General features: G+C 42.8%; 1 protein-coding gene across 1 annotated transcript; it reads left to right on the forward strand.

Moving 5' to 3' along the window:
* Window positions 1-2671: 2671 nt before the first annotated feature.
* LOC311255712 (olfactory receptor 52E4-like) lies at window positions 2672-3619 on the forward strand (the record flags this gene model as incomplete). The annotated part of the gene is made up of 1 exon (XM_084350361.1): window positions 2672-3619. One exon carries the CDS (start codon window positions 2672-2674, stop codon window positions 3617-3619), a length of 948 nt encoding a protein of 315 aa, XP_084206487.1.
* Between the last annotated feature and the right edge of the window lie 10370 nt (window positions 3620-13989).

Here is a 13989-nt window from a genome sequence, read left to right on the forward strand (position 1 = left end):
ACTCTTCAACCAATGGTAGCATCAGACGGAGGATATTAAAGTGCTGATTCGGTGTTCAGTAGGGACAGGTGGATGGAGGAGAGTCAGCGGCTGCAGACAGGACATGTTAAGTAATGAACTCCTGAACAGCACCAAGTTAAACCTGCTGATATCTACAGAGCTGAACTGTGAGCAGCTCGTCATGTTCAAGTCCATATGGTTTTAGACATTTTCTTTACTGTAATATTTTTTCGATTTTCATGATTTTCTCAGTTTTATTGAACCTGAAACAAGTTACATTTTCTCACTGAAGTGGTTGAATCTTTGAATTAATCCCATTATGTTTTCAGTGTGTTGTCAGTTCTCTCTTCAGTGTGAAACCAAACCCCCTGAGGAGAGATGAGCCAGCTCTGCTTTTTGTCAGGTTTGTTTGCCAAAATGTTTCATGCTGTTGATGTGTTGTTTTTCTCTTTGTATATATTTGCTGTCGAGCCCTTTCAAAGTTCACATGTAGCCCGAACACAGACTTACTGTTAAACATTAAGAAATGTGGTAAATGTTGCTGTGTTTAAAGTCGGCATAATTTCTGAGCGCAACTGTTTTAAAGTCAAGTCAGATTGATATAAAAAGCTGAAAATCACAAATTTTCCTCAGAGGTCTTTACAAACTGTACAACATTCAACAACCTCTATCCTTTGACTCTGATTTAAGATCAGGAAAATCTCCTGACTGTGATGTCTCCACAAGGTAGACAGGTGGACATGAGTAGCATTACATGAGCACCATGTAAGAAAAGTCATGATAATAACTTAAACATGAAGAAAACTGAGTCAGACAAGACGGAGTGTGGCCCCAAAAACACCAGATCAGGCAACATCAAGATTCTGATTACATTCTTACATAACAAGAGAATTATTATGAGTTTGGGTCTATACGTGATCAACGTAGAAGTGTTGACTTTTCTGCTGAATTTATCCAGAATATGTTGAGAATCTCAGCATTTCACATTGCAATGTGTTGCTCTCATTTTTGTTAAAATGTCAAATTACAGAACTGAAGCTAATGCAGGAAACAGTAAGCTACTTGTTTCAGACCATTTAAAGTCATAAAAAGTGTGAAGTCACTTCTAAAGTCCTAAATGTCTCTTCCAGCAACTGAAACAAGATCTTAACAGATCGTTTCATGTTTTGTAAATTCATCTCAAACAAAAACAAAAAACCCACTGAACATTACTGGAAGTTTGTTTTCTGTGTTAAACATGGAATTGATTTTAATCACATTACTTTAACTGTTTTCACCATTTTCAGATATTTTCAGAGTCAGTGATCGACAAGATGATGGGTAATGAATACAGTGAAACCCTTAAAAGGCTCATCAGCCATTTGTCATTGTTTTATAGTTGCATTCACAGATAATTAACAGATAATTATGTGATTGTCAACTGACCATTATGCTTTTTCCACTGTGTTGTCAAACATTGCATATGCAAGACATCAGTCTATTAGAACCACTGTAAGTTATTGCTTTGATTTCATGTATTTAACTTTTATATTTTTGTACTTTACTCACTCAATGTTTTGTTTTTCATCATGTAATTCTGTTTCAGCTGTCTTCAAGTACAACATCCATTAGGGATGTTTCCATCCTTTGAACTGAAGGTTGAAGAATAAAGAGTTTTGTATGTTGTATAAATTTGTGATTTTAAGATTCTAAATTAAATTGGTTTAATGAATTAGATTTAGTTGTTTGCTGGGTACCGGCCCAGAGAGTGGTAGCAGGTCCCAGGCCTGTGATTTGACTTTTAGTGGTGGTCTGGTTGTTTGTTAACAACACAATAATATTGTAAGTTCTTTTGAAAAACCTTGAAGGCATCTTACAGAAACATACTCTGATTATCCACAATATTACAAGGACAAACACGTTAAGTGAATAACATCGATCATCTTGTTTCAATGCAATGTTCTGCTGTGAAACCTTGGGCTTCACATGCACCACCCACCCAAAGACTGTTGCAGACCAAGTCAAACCCCTCAGGGCAACAGCACTTCCTGGCAGCAGCACAATGCACCTTGCCACACCACAACACCTGCTCAGGACTGGCCAGAGGAATGTGACAAAGAGCTCGAGATGGGAACAAGTCGATCTATGGAGGGCTCACCATGGATCAAATTTGGCTCTGAACCATTGAGGACCTGTAAGGGTGCCCCGTTGTGTCCAGCAATAGGAAGTTGACACCTGATCATGTGAGTCCTGTGAGTTGCGAGGCCAGGCCTCCATTTTTCACACTTGTTCCAGCTTGCCCATGGATGCTTGAGAAGGTCTTAAGGTCTTGAGAATATAGAGGCCAGGTCGACTCCTTCAGATCTTTGTTATGTTCCTCAGGCCGTTCCTGTGCAGTTTTGCATGCTCCTACCTGGGACCACTGTCATCCGGTGGTGCCATTGCAATGACAAGTTGTACTTTGTCTGCAACAGTGTTTGGGTGGCCTGGCCAGAAGTCAAGGTTTCCCAGCTGAACATTGTATCATAGTGAGATGATAAATGTTATTCACTTCACCTGATGAGACTTTTATTGTTGCTGATCAGTTTGCATTGGAGTAGTTTGGAAGTTAAATCTTCAAATCATTTGGTCTCTCTCTGTTTTCAGGCTGATTCAACTAAAACTGAACAAGGAGGTTTTCTGAGGAGGGAGGATGGAGAACATCTCCTCACACAAACACTTCATCCTCGATGGGTTCAGTGAACTCGGAGCACTGAGGCCCGTCCTCTTCATCCCCTTCTTCATCATGTTCATTGTGTCACTGTCGGCCAACTCCCTGCTGCTGTACGTCGTCATTTCACAAAGGAGCCTCCACTCTCCGATGTTCATCCTCATGGCCGGCATGGCCTTTGTGGACCTGAGCCTCCCGCTGTTCTTCGTCCCCAGCATTCTGCTGAACTTGTTGTTTGACTGGAGGGGAATCTCTCTGATTGGCTGCCTGGTTCAGATGCACTCTATTCACTTTATAGGAACTTTTCAGTCCACATTGCTTGTATGGATGGCACTGGACCGCTACTTTGCCATCTGCACACCACTTTACTACCATGAACACATGGCTTTACCCAAATTCCTCAAGTTTATAATCCCGCTTGTGGTCAGAAATGTCCTCCTGGTCACACTGTTTGTGAGTCTGGCAGGAACATTGTCATTCTGTGCTGGAAATGTGATAAACCACTGTTTCTGTGAGCACATGGCCTTAGTGGAGCTGGCCTGTGGAAGTACAGCCATCAACAACCTGGTGGGGTTACTGACAATTTTCTTAACTCCTGTTGCAGACGTTATCTTTGTTACTGCCTCCTATGTGGTGATATTCAGCTCTGTGCTCAAGTCCGGCAGGTCAGGGGTCAAAGCACTTCACACCTGCATCACCCACATCGTGGTCACCACTGTCAGCTTGACCATTGCACTTGTTGCTTTCCTGTCGTACCGGATCAGAAACGGTCTTCCTGCAGCCATTCGGGTGTTCACCAGCACCATGTATCTGCTGTTCCTGAGCTCTTTCAACCCGATCATTTATGGGATCAGAACCACTGAGATCCGACAGCAGATCCTGAAGACACTGACATGCTGTCGCTTTGTTCGAACTGTGCCTCATTCATAAGAATCTGTAATGTAAAATGACTCTATAATATTGAAATCCATTTCTTTGAGGAAAGCCAAACAAAAATTGAAAGTTCCTAATGACAAAAATGAAGACACTGGTGGTCCGTTAGAAATTATTGATTCATTGATTTATTCAACCTTTGTTTAGATAAAGGTCAAATTGAGGATGACACATCAGACATCGCTGTGACTGAGTGGGATTACTCTTCCTGGTTCTGTTGCTACCCTGGAATTGGTCGCACTCTCAGTCTCTCCTTAAGCGGGACTTCTGATTTCCTAATGTGGCGGCTGATACTTGAGCTTTCATCCGAGATGCTTCAGGGGCTCTTGTCTCTTGCCTGTTCTGCCCCTGGTTTCACATTGCCTTTGACTGTGTTTCTGGTCTTCTTCCCTCTGAGGGTAACACAGTCAACCTCACCATCTGCCTTTTTCGCCCTTCCAAGGCGCCACTTGTCTGGGAAACATTTTGCCAACTCTCAGTTCCCCTGTCAGCCTCTTGTCTTAATTTCACCCCCAGACCAATGGCCAAACGAGGGGACCAACCAGGACCCCTCCTTGAGCACTCAGTTAGCCTGGGTTGAGTATGCACATCATTATCTCCCCTCTTCTTTTACTGGCATGTCCCCTTTAAGAGCTCTCTAGGCTACCAACCGCCACTGTTCCCAGCCCAAGAGGGAGAGATTTCTGTGCCCTCCGTCCAGATCCTCCTTTGGTGCTGTCACAAATGTGGAGAAAGGCTTGTGCTGTCTTGCTCAGAACAGCTGCCAACAACAAGCGCATTGCAGACCACAACTGGATCCAGCCTCCAACTACGTCCCAGAAACTCTAAGAAACTCTCATGTCGTTTCATTGGTCCATTTGAGATGGAAAGAATCATTAATCCAGATACAGTTACTGAAGTTATCCAGGACCGGGAGCCACCCATCTTTCCATGTTTCTCAGCTGAAGCCAGAGTCTTTCAGCCATTTGTGTCTTCCTACCAGTCACCCTCTACATGACCAGATCATTGATGACCATCCTGCTTATACTTGAACATGCGCTGCCTGCGGCCAGGGTCTACAGCACTCGGTGAAATGGAAAGGTTATGGTCCTGAGAAACGCTGTGGAGTCCACACTCCCACATCTTGGACTCAACCCTGATGAGGGTCTTTCATCCTAGGCATCTGGACAACCTGGTCGCCTGGAGGCTCCTGTTGGGGGGGCAGGGGGTTAATATAATGGTCCTACATTGACCCATGTGGTTCTGTGTACATTGAATTATGTGTGACATGAAGAGTCTTACTTCTATGTCTGAATAACATATATTTGGTGGTGTTTACATTTAAGACTGATTTCAAATTAAAGAGTGCCAGTTTGTTAGATGATCTGTGGCATTTCAGTCTCAGTGAAGAACTCCATCATCTGCATAAAGATGGGTGTTACACTTTGTTATGGATAATGTGATATTGTTAATATAAACTGTAAACAAGACAGGAGGCAGTGAACAATTTTCTGCACAGCAAAGAAGTCAGTGTCTCAGAATTGAAGTAGAATAAATTTATTTTGAACATGTTAAAGGAGCAAGTAAGAAAAAAACACAAGTATAATACAAATATAATACAATAATAAACAAACCATTACCACAACCTTTACCTGCTCTCACACAGCCGTTTCTGATGAACAATGACCATGATGCATTATAAGCATACAGTAACAGAGCGGGTACACAATTCAAATTAATCCTGGGTCAAAGAGGTGCTTAAAACAGCAGAGATAAAGATATAATGGCATGTAATGACAAGACTCATGTTACACCTGTAACCATTTAATCATGGGCAGCTCTGGTAGCATCTAATGTGCCCACATCATTCAACTGGTTATATTCACTGAATCAATTCCTCCGATTGTGTTCTACATTACAACATACACGAAACGTTTTCTCAATAAAATGCAAAATCAACACACAGCCAAGTCTGTCATAGCTGAGGCTTACTGTTAGCTTTCTAGCTAATGTTTGACAAAAAAACAAAGAGACACATTTACTGTACGTACCTTTCTTTGTGGGTTCTGTAGTGACGGACGAAGAGGGATGTAGTAGTTGTCACTGATTGTTGACCTGCTGATCTCACACACCGATCTTCTCTTTATCAACTGTGAAAGATGTTGGATGGATGGCGGCGGCACAGACGCAGCGGCTCGCAGCTCCGTTTTTTCTCTTTTTCTTTTGTGTGTTTCGCATGTCTTTTCGCTCACAAGCCACGTCTACAGTCGCCAGGAGCTACTGGACATAGGTCATAGCATCAGATCGACAATATCAGTAGAGTCGAGCTGATCTTACGACATTCCAAACGCCATAGCGAGGTCACAGGGTGCTCCGTGGATTGTTGTCGGTGCCGGCAGGCGGCGAAGGCGGCGAAGAGAGAGGAAGCAGATGCGAGGCTGTCGGTCTGGATTACTAGCCAGACTGAGGAGAAACCCACACAAGCCTCCCCTCCCGACTATGTTTCTCACCAACGCACGATCCTTGATCCACAAAATGGACGAGTTGGAACTACTCATTGAGGGTAATCGATATGTTCGAGACTGCTGTGTTTCGATCATATCTGAAACCTGGCTTCACCCGCTGATGCCCGACGTCGCCGTGCAGCAAGCAGGCCGCTCCATGCACCAATGGGACCACAACAGAGACTCCGGTAAGAGCAGAGATGGTGGACTGTGTATTGACGTGCACAACGACTGGTCTAAAAACAACGTAGTCACGCATACACATTGCTCACCGGACATAGAGTTCATTTCTATTAAAGCCCGTCCTTTTTTTCTGCCCAGAGAGCTAACAGTCATGTTAATCACGGCTGTTTACATACCACTCGCTGCTAACACTAGCATAGCTCTCTCGCTATTGTCAGACACAATAAACAAACTACAGCGGTCTCACCCCGACAGCGTGCACATTGTTGCAGGAGACTTTAACCAGGCAAACCTGAAGTCTGTCCTGCCTAAATTCTACCAACATGTTGTACTACTGGAGAGGAAAACACTTTAGATCATGTTTACACAAACATTAAACATGCATACAGAGCCATACAACTCCCACACTTATGCCAGTCAGACCACCTGTCTCTGCTCCTTACCCCTGCATACACACCTCTAAGAAGAAGCACAACTCCAGTGACCAAGACCATCACGACCTGACCTGAAGATGCGCTTCCTCAACTACAGCAATGTTTCCAGCACACTGAATGGAGTGTCTTTGAACATCAGGACCTGACCGTACATACAGAGGCTGTACGATCCTACATCAAGTTCTGTATGGGGAATGTAACAGTGGATAAACGCATCCGAGTGTTCCCCAATCAGAAGCCCTTGATGAACAGCCAGGTCAAGACACTCCTCAAAGACCGCAACACCGCATTCAGGTCTGGAAACAGAACTATACAGTACTGCCAGAGCTGACCTGAAGAGAGGAATCAGGAAAGCAAAAGCAGAGCACAGACAGAGGATTGAAAACCACCTCTCCAACAACAACCCTCAGCAGGTGTGGCAGGGAATCCAGCAGATTACCAACTTCAGGGGACAGACCAACACAGGCGTGGACTCGAGCATCGCACTAGCAGAGGAGCTGAACTCCTTCTTCGCACGCTTCGAGACCCCTGCCCAACAGTCTGCAGCCACACCACCCCAGCCCCATCCAGCTTCCAGCTCCCAACCACTGACTGTGCAGGCACAGGAGGTGGAACAGTTGCTAAGCAGGGTGTAGGAGATACACTGTATTAAGGGCAATGTATTAATCACTGAAGATTAATAAAACACTCGTTAATGGGGCACCACCTCCGATGTTTTGTCTATTTGAATAATCCGGAGGTAATTAATCAAATCCGACTAAACAAGGTTAACTTGTATCAATTTAAATCAATTCAGTTAGTCTCATAGCTGAATTAGTGACTTCTTTATACAGTTTCCTCGGTTCTCCACATCAAAGCAAGTAAGCACAGACAACGACGTACGGTTAAATATGTTTATTTACTAAATAAATCAAGGTGAATAAATGAAATGATGATTCAGACAACAATAAAACAAACAGAAATGTGAAGACTATATGGTTAAAGTGACAGGATTATTTAAGGTGGATGTGAGCGATGGTAAAGTCGTGAGTCTGGGCAGCATTCAAATGTTACGAGAGTAATTTTGATACTAACGAGACCCTAACCGGACTTGTCTTGTGAAAAGATTATTATGAATTAGGAATTAAAAGAACACCAACTCATGAACGTTTAGTGAAACGTGTGCAAGATGCTTAGCCTACTTCGTCTGAAGAGTGGAGATGCCTTTCGCTTCGATCTTTCTGCCGGATTTCGTCTGATGGATTGCTGGCTCGCGGTAGCTGCGGGTCCCGAAGAAGGAGGGAAGATGCGGTCGGTCCGACCTCACAGCAGGCGGCTCTCTCTCGTCCAGGTGTCGGAGAGAGATCAGCTGGTCCAGCGCTCAGCAGAGGATGGTCCGGTTCGCTGCCCAGCGGGATGGTACCGCTCGTGAGCGTAGAGGGCAGCGTAACTTCAGCTTGGCACAAAGTCGTTGCAAACCGTGGTCCTAGGTTTGTGGAAACAGGCAGTGACACTGCGCGTTTTGCTTGGCGTTTAGTCTTAAAAAAGACTGTTGTTTATCTTCACACTCTGAGTGGTGACTTTTAACTCTAATTCAACTGATATTTAACTTTCCTGACGAGGATAACGAAAGGATAACGCTGGCCTGGCGCTTCCTCAGTTATTTCTCAATACAAGAACAATTAAACTGAATTCTGTTCCACTGAATAAAATAGTGATACTTAACAAAAATAGTAAGAACGGAACTTACTTCTATTAACATCTAACAAAAATAAAAGCTCTTAAAGATTATCGCACGTGGTCGATTGTACGGAGATTTTTATACCTAGGAGCTTGTTACAAAAAAGAAGCAAAGTAAAGTGTTGAAAAATTAAGCAAAGAAGAGAGAAAAAAGAAAGAGAGAGGGCGAGGGAGCTCTGTCCCTTGGTTTTAATAGTTCTGGTGGTGCAGGCGGAGCAAAGGGGCGTACTGACCACACTCCCAGTGTGGATGTTTTAATTCCACACCTTTAAACTTAATTAATTCCAACTATCAAGTTAACGCTTCGAAATCGCGCTTAGCCTTTCTCAGAACTTTACCATGGCAAAAGTAGATGGACTTTTGTGAAACAATAAGACAGTATGATCTGATTAAAATCATTGAACACTTAAATGAAATCAACACTGGATCAGAACATAAGAATACACTTGAAGATAACGTAGGACTGATGAAACTGGTCACTTATACATGTTCCTTCTAGTGTTAGCTTAAGGCTTGTGAAGAAAAACATTTTACAGACTTTTAAATTGTTGTTTATAAACACGTTAGAAAAAAGGATCTCCGACAGTCTAATCCAGTTAACCATAACTTACCACTAGATGGCACTGTGACTCCACCAAACACCAGACACCAGTGAGCATTAAGCAGGATCTCAGTCCATGTTCATCACAGAAATTTAGGAATTGGTTCAGTTTGATGAGCTTATTTTACTGGATTTCAAATTGTAAGAATTAAACAGGTGAGACTCTGATTTAATGGTTAATTAGAAATGCTTCTGAAGTCTAGAGGAAACTCTGACCATTTGTTTGGAATGTACCAAAGATAACACTGAAACAGATGTGTCGTTAATCTCTTCAAAGAGAGGAGGTAGAGAAGGGGGGGGGTTTCCACCGTCCTTTTCTCTAGTGTGTGTATTGGGAAGTAGGGAGAAGAAGGGTGAGTCTGAGGGACAGATAGCAAGATCGGTCCATCAGACGTGTTACCTAATTACAATTATAAAGACATTGTATCACACAACTTTATCACAAACAATCCCGGTTCCTTTGGTTGAGGTTTTAAAGGAGAAGTAGCTTCATATGTTTCCTTCGTTTGACCTGTGTGAAAGGAATGTTCCTGTTTGTTAGGTCAAAAACAGTTCGTACTGGGGGTTACCATCGTAAATTAATTCAAACTGATTCCCTCTGGTGGTTTTATGACGAGAGAGTGTTGTTCTCCCTCCTAAGAGATAACACGGGGAGACATCCCGGCGTCTCCATCCTGATAACGTCCTCACACAGATGGAAAGTGTTAATAATGAAAAATAAAACAGGGCCTCAGCAGGTCAAAGGTCCACATGAGAGCGTTAGGCATGTTTCCCTACAAGGGTGAACCCCAGGAAAGCTTCTGGACCTGACGGTGTTCTGGGGAAGGTGCTCAGGGTCTGCGCTGCACAACTCTCGCAGGTCTTCACCACAATCTTCAACCTCTCCCTGACACAGTCCACCATCCCAGCTTGCCTGAAGTCTGCTACCATCATCCCAGTACCGGAGAAATCAACCACCGTCAGCCTTAAGGACTACCGCCCAGTTGCACTCACACCCATCATCACCAAGTGCCTGGAACGGCTGGTCCTAAACCACATCAGGACCTGCCTCCCTCCCTCCTTTGACCCTCACCAGTTCGCTTACAGAGCGAACAGGTCGACAGAGGACGCAATAGCCATCACACTCCACACCACGCTGAGCCACCTGGAACACCGGGAGAGCTACGTCAGGATGCTCTTCATTGACTGCAGCTCAGACCTGGGACTCCCCCCACTCACCTGCTCCTGGATTAAGGACTTCCTCACAAACCGACCCCAGACAGTCAAACTGGGACACCACCTCTCCTCCACATGGACACTGAGCACGGGCTCCCCACAGGGATGTGTGCTGAGCCCGCTGCTCTACACCCTCTACACCATAGACTATAGACCCGCCCACTCCAGTAACACCATCGTTAAGTTTGCAGACTACACGACGGTGGTGGGACTGATCACGGGGGCAGATGAGTCTGCCTACAGGGAAGAGGTCCTGAAACTGTCTGAGTGGTGGTCAGCAAACAACCTGTCTCTGAACACCACAAAGACCAAAGAAATCATCCTGGACTTCACCACTGGACAGATCCATCTCCCCTCTACATACACAGTGACTGCGTGGAGAGGGCCCACACCTTCACCTTCCTGGGCACCATGATCTCTGCTAACCTTTCCTGGTCTGCAAACACCTCAGCTGTCATCAAGAAGGCACAGCAGCGTCTGCACTCCCTGAGAGGAAAAGTAACATTTGCGAGAAGCTGCTGGTGACTTTCTACCGCTCTACCATCGAGGGCATCTTAACCTACTGCATCACGGTGTGGTTCTCCCACTGCACCGAGGCAGATAGGAAGAGTCTCCAGAGAGTGGTCAGGACAGCACAGAAGATCATCGGATGCCCCCTCCCTTCCCTCAAAGACATTACACATCCCGCTGCCTCAGCAGAGCAGAGGCAATCACAAGAGACAGCACCCATCCTGCACATCACCTGTTCTACCTGTTACCCTCCAGCAGGCGCTACAGGTCCATCAAAACCAGAACAGACTCAGGAACAGCTTCTTTCCACAAGCCATCACTGCACTGAACACAAACGGGCACTGACATTGACACACACGCACATGCACACACACACACACACACACACACACACACACACACACACACACACACACGGACAATGTGCAATATTGCAAAGACTATTTTACTGTACATACTTACAACCTGCACCACTGCAAATATTTATTTATATTTTTACACTTACATTGCACTACTTGCCTTGTACTTTTTACTTACTTGCCTTGTACTTTTTACTTTATTTTATGTTTGTGTGAAATACTCGGATGCTGCTAGAATTTCGGTGTACGCTTGTGCAATGACAATAAAAGGTTTCTGATTCTGAACAATCCTAGAAACCAAGTTTTATTATTTTGATGAAGGTCTTCCATGATATCTGCTTCATGTGTTAGCAGCCTGCTGCTTCCTAGTTGGTTGCCTGGTTTGCGCACATTGTACTGAAAATCAGCCAATCATGTTCAAAGAAAAAGAAGCAACTTCTGAATATCGCAAAATATGCAAATATTAGATTTTTAGATTTAAGTCACCTGTTTGTATTTCAAGTTAAGTCTCAAGTCATTATTATCAAGTCAGAGTCAAGTTGAGTCTTTATCAGTGTTAGCCAAGCAGGTCTCAAGTCCTCAAATGTTCGACTCAACTATGATTTGGGTCAAGTCATGTAATAATTATATTAGTGGCACAACTTGAGGTAATGATTTCGTTCATCTGCGTGTACTTTGACACAGAAGCATTGCTGCTAATCTGCCAGTAACACAGTGGGTGCTGCTCCATAACTGACTGCAGGACCAACAACAACTTCACCTCAGAGAAGTTATAAGCTTCTGGGGTTACCCTTTTTACCAGATCATGTCTGCTGTATATTATGAATTGAAATTGTATTTTGTATTTTAAAATGATTTGTAAAATAAAACAAACCTTGAACCTTGAAGATAAAAAATTATCTGAGTGAAATTTAGTAAATGTAAGGGAAGAATTGTCAGAACAAATTACAAATCTGTGCATACAAGGTAGCAACAACTCTGACGTTGAGTCATTCAGACTCTGTTCTGTCTTTCTTGCTTTGCTGGAAATAACTTTTTAAGTTTTCCTGACTTTGTTAGTTTTATGATTGCATGACACTGTGGTGACTTTCAGTCCAACTTCTCTGTCTCTTCAACCAATGGTAGCATCAGACGGAGGATATAAAAGTGCTGACTCAGTGTTCAGTAGGGACAGGTGGATGGAGGAGAGTCAATGGCTGCAGACAGGACACGTTAAGTGATGAACTCCCGAACACCAACTACAGGTGAAACCTGCTGAACTGTGAACAGCTCATCAGGTTATATTTGAGTCCTGAAATCTGAATTTCTTCAACAATCAGACAGTTCAATTCAGATTGTTTCAGATGATTTCTATACTGCTATATATTTAGATTCCCTTTCTTTTGTCTGTCTCACTAAACCTGAAACAAGTTAGATTATGACTGAACTGGCTGAATCTTTGGATTAATTGTCAGTTCTCTCTTCAGTGTGAAACCAAACCCCCTGAGGAGAGATGAGCCAGCTCTGCTTTTTGTCAGGTTTGTTTGCCAAAATGTTTCATGCTGTTGATGTGTTGTTTTTCTCTTTGTATATATTTGCTGTCGAGCCCTTTCAAAGTTCACATGTAGCCAGAACACAGACTTACTGTTAAACATTAAGAAATGTGGTAAATGTTGCTGTGTTTAAAGTCGGCATATTTTCTGAGCGCAACTGTTTTAAAGTCAAGTCAGATTGATATAAACAGCTGAAAATCACAAATTTTCCTCAGAGGTCTTTACAAACTGTACAACATTCAACAACCTCTATCCTTTGACTCTGATTTAAGATCAGGAAAATCTCCTGACTGTGATGTCTCCACAAGGTAGACAGGTGGACATGAGTAGCATTACATGAGCACCATGTAAGAAAAGTCATGATAATAACTTAAACATGAAGAAAACTGAGTCAGACAAGACGGAGTGTGGCCCCAAAAACACCAGATCAGGCAACATCAAGATTCTGATTACATTCTTACATAACAAGAGAATTATTATGAGTTTGGGTCTATACGTGATCAACGTAGAAGTGTTGACTTTTCTGCTGAATTTATCCAGAATATGTTGAGAATCTCAGCATTTCACATTGCAATGTGTTGCTCTCATTTTTGTTAAAATGTCAAATTACAGAACTGAAGCTAATGCAGGAAACAGTAAGCTACTTGTTTCAGACCATTTAAAGTCATAAAAAGTGTGAAGTCACTTCTAAAGTCCTAAATGTCTCTTCCAGCAACTGAAACAAGATCTTAACAGATCGTTTCATGTTTTGTAAATTCATCTCAAACAAAAACAAAAAACCCACTGAACATTACTGGAAGTTTGTTTTCTGTGTTAAACATGGAATTGATTTTAATCACATTACTTGAACTGTTTTCACCATTTTCAGATATTTTCAGAGTCAGTGATCGACAAGATGATGGGTAATGAATACAGTGAAACCCTTAAAAGGCTCATCAGCCATTTGTCATTGTTTTATAGTTGCATTCACAGATAATTAACAGATATTTATGTGATTGTCAACTGATCATTATGCTTTTTCCACTGTGTTGTCAAACATTGCATTTGCAAAACATCAGTCTATTAGAACCACTGTAAGTTATTGCTTTGATTTCATGTATTTAACTTTTATATTTTTGTACTTTACTCACTCAATGTTTTGTTTTTCATCATGTAATTCTGTTTCAGCTGTCTTCAAGTACAACATCCATTAGGGATGTTTCCATCCTTTGAACTGGAGGTTGAAGAATAAAGAGTTTTGTATGTTGTATAAATTTGTGATTTTAAGATTCTAAATTAAATTGGTTTAATGAATTAGATTTAGTTGTTTGCTGGGTACCGGCCCAGAGAGT

This window comes from Pagrus pagrus, assembly GCF_965226575.1.
Source record: "Pagrus pagrus genome assembly, chromosome: 4".
Classification (NCBI taxonomy): Eukaryota; Metazoa; Chordata; class Actinopteri; order Spariformes; family Sparidae; genus Pagrus; species Pagrus pagrus.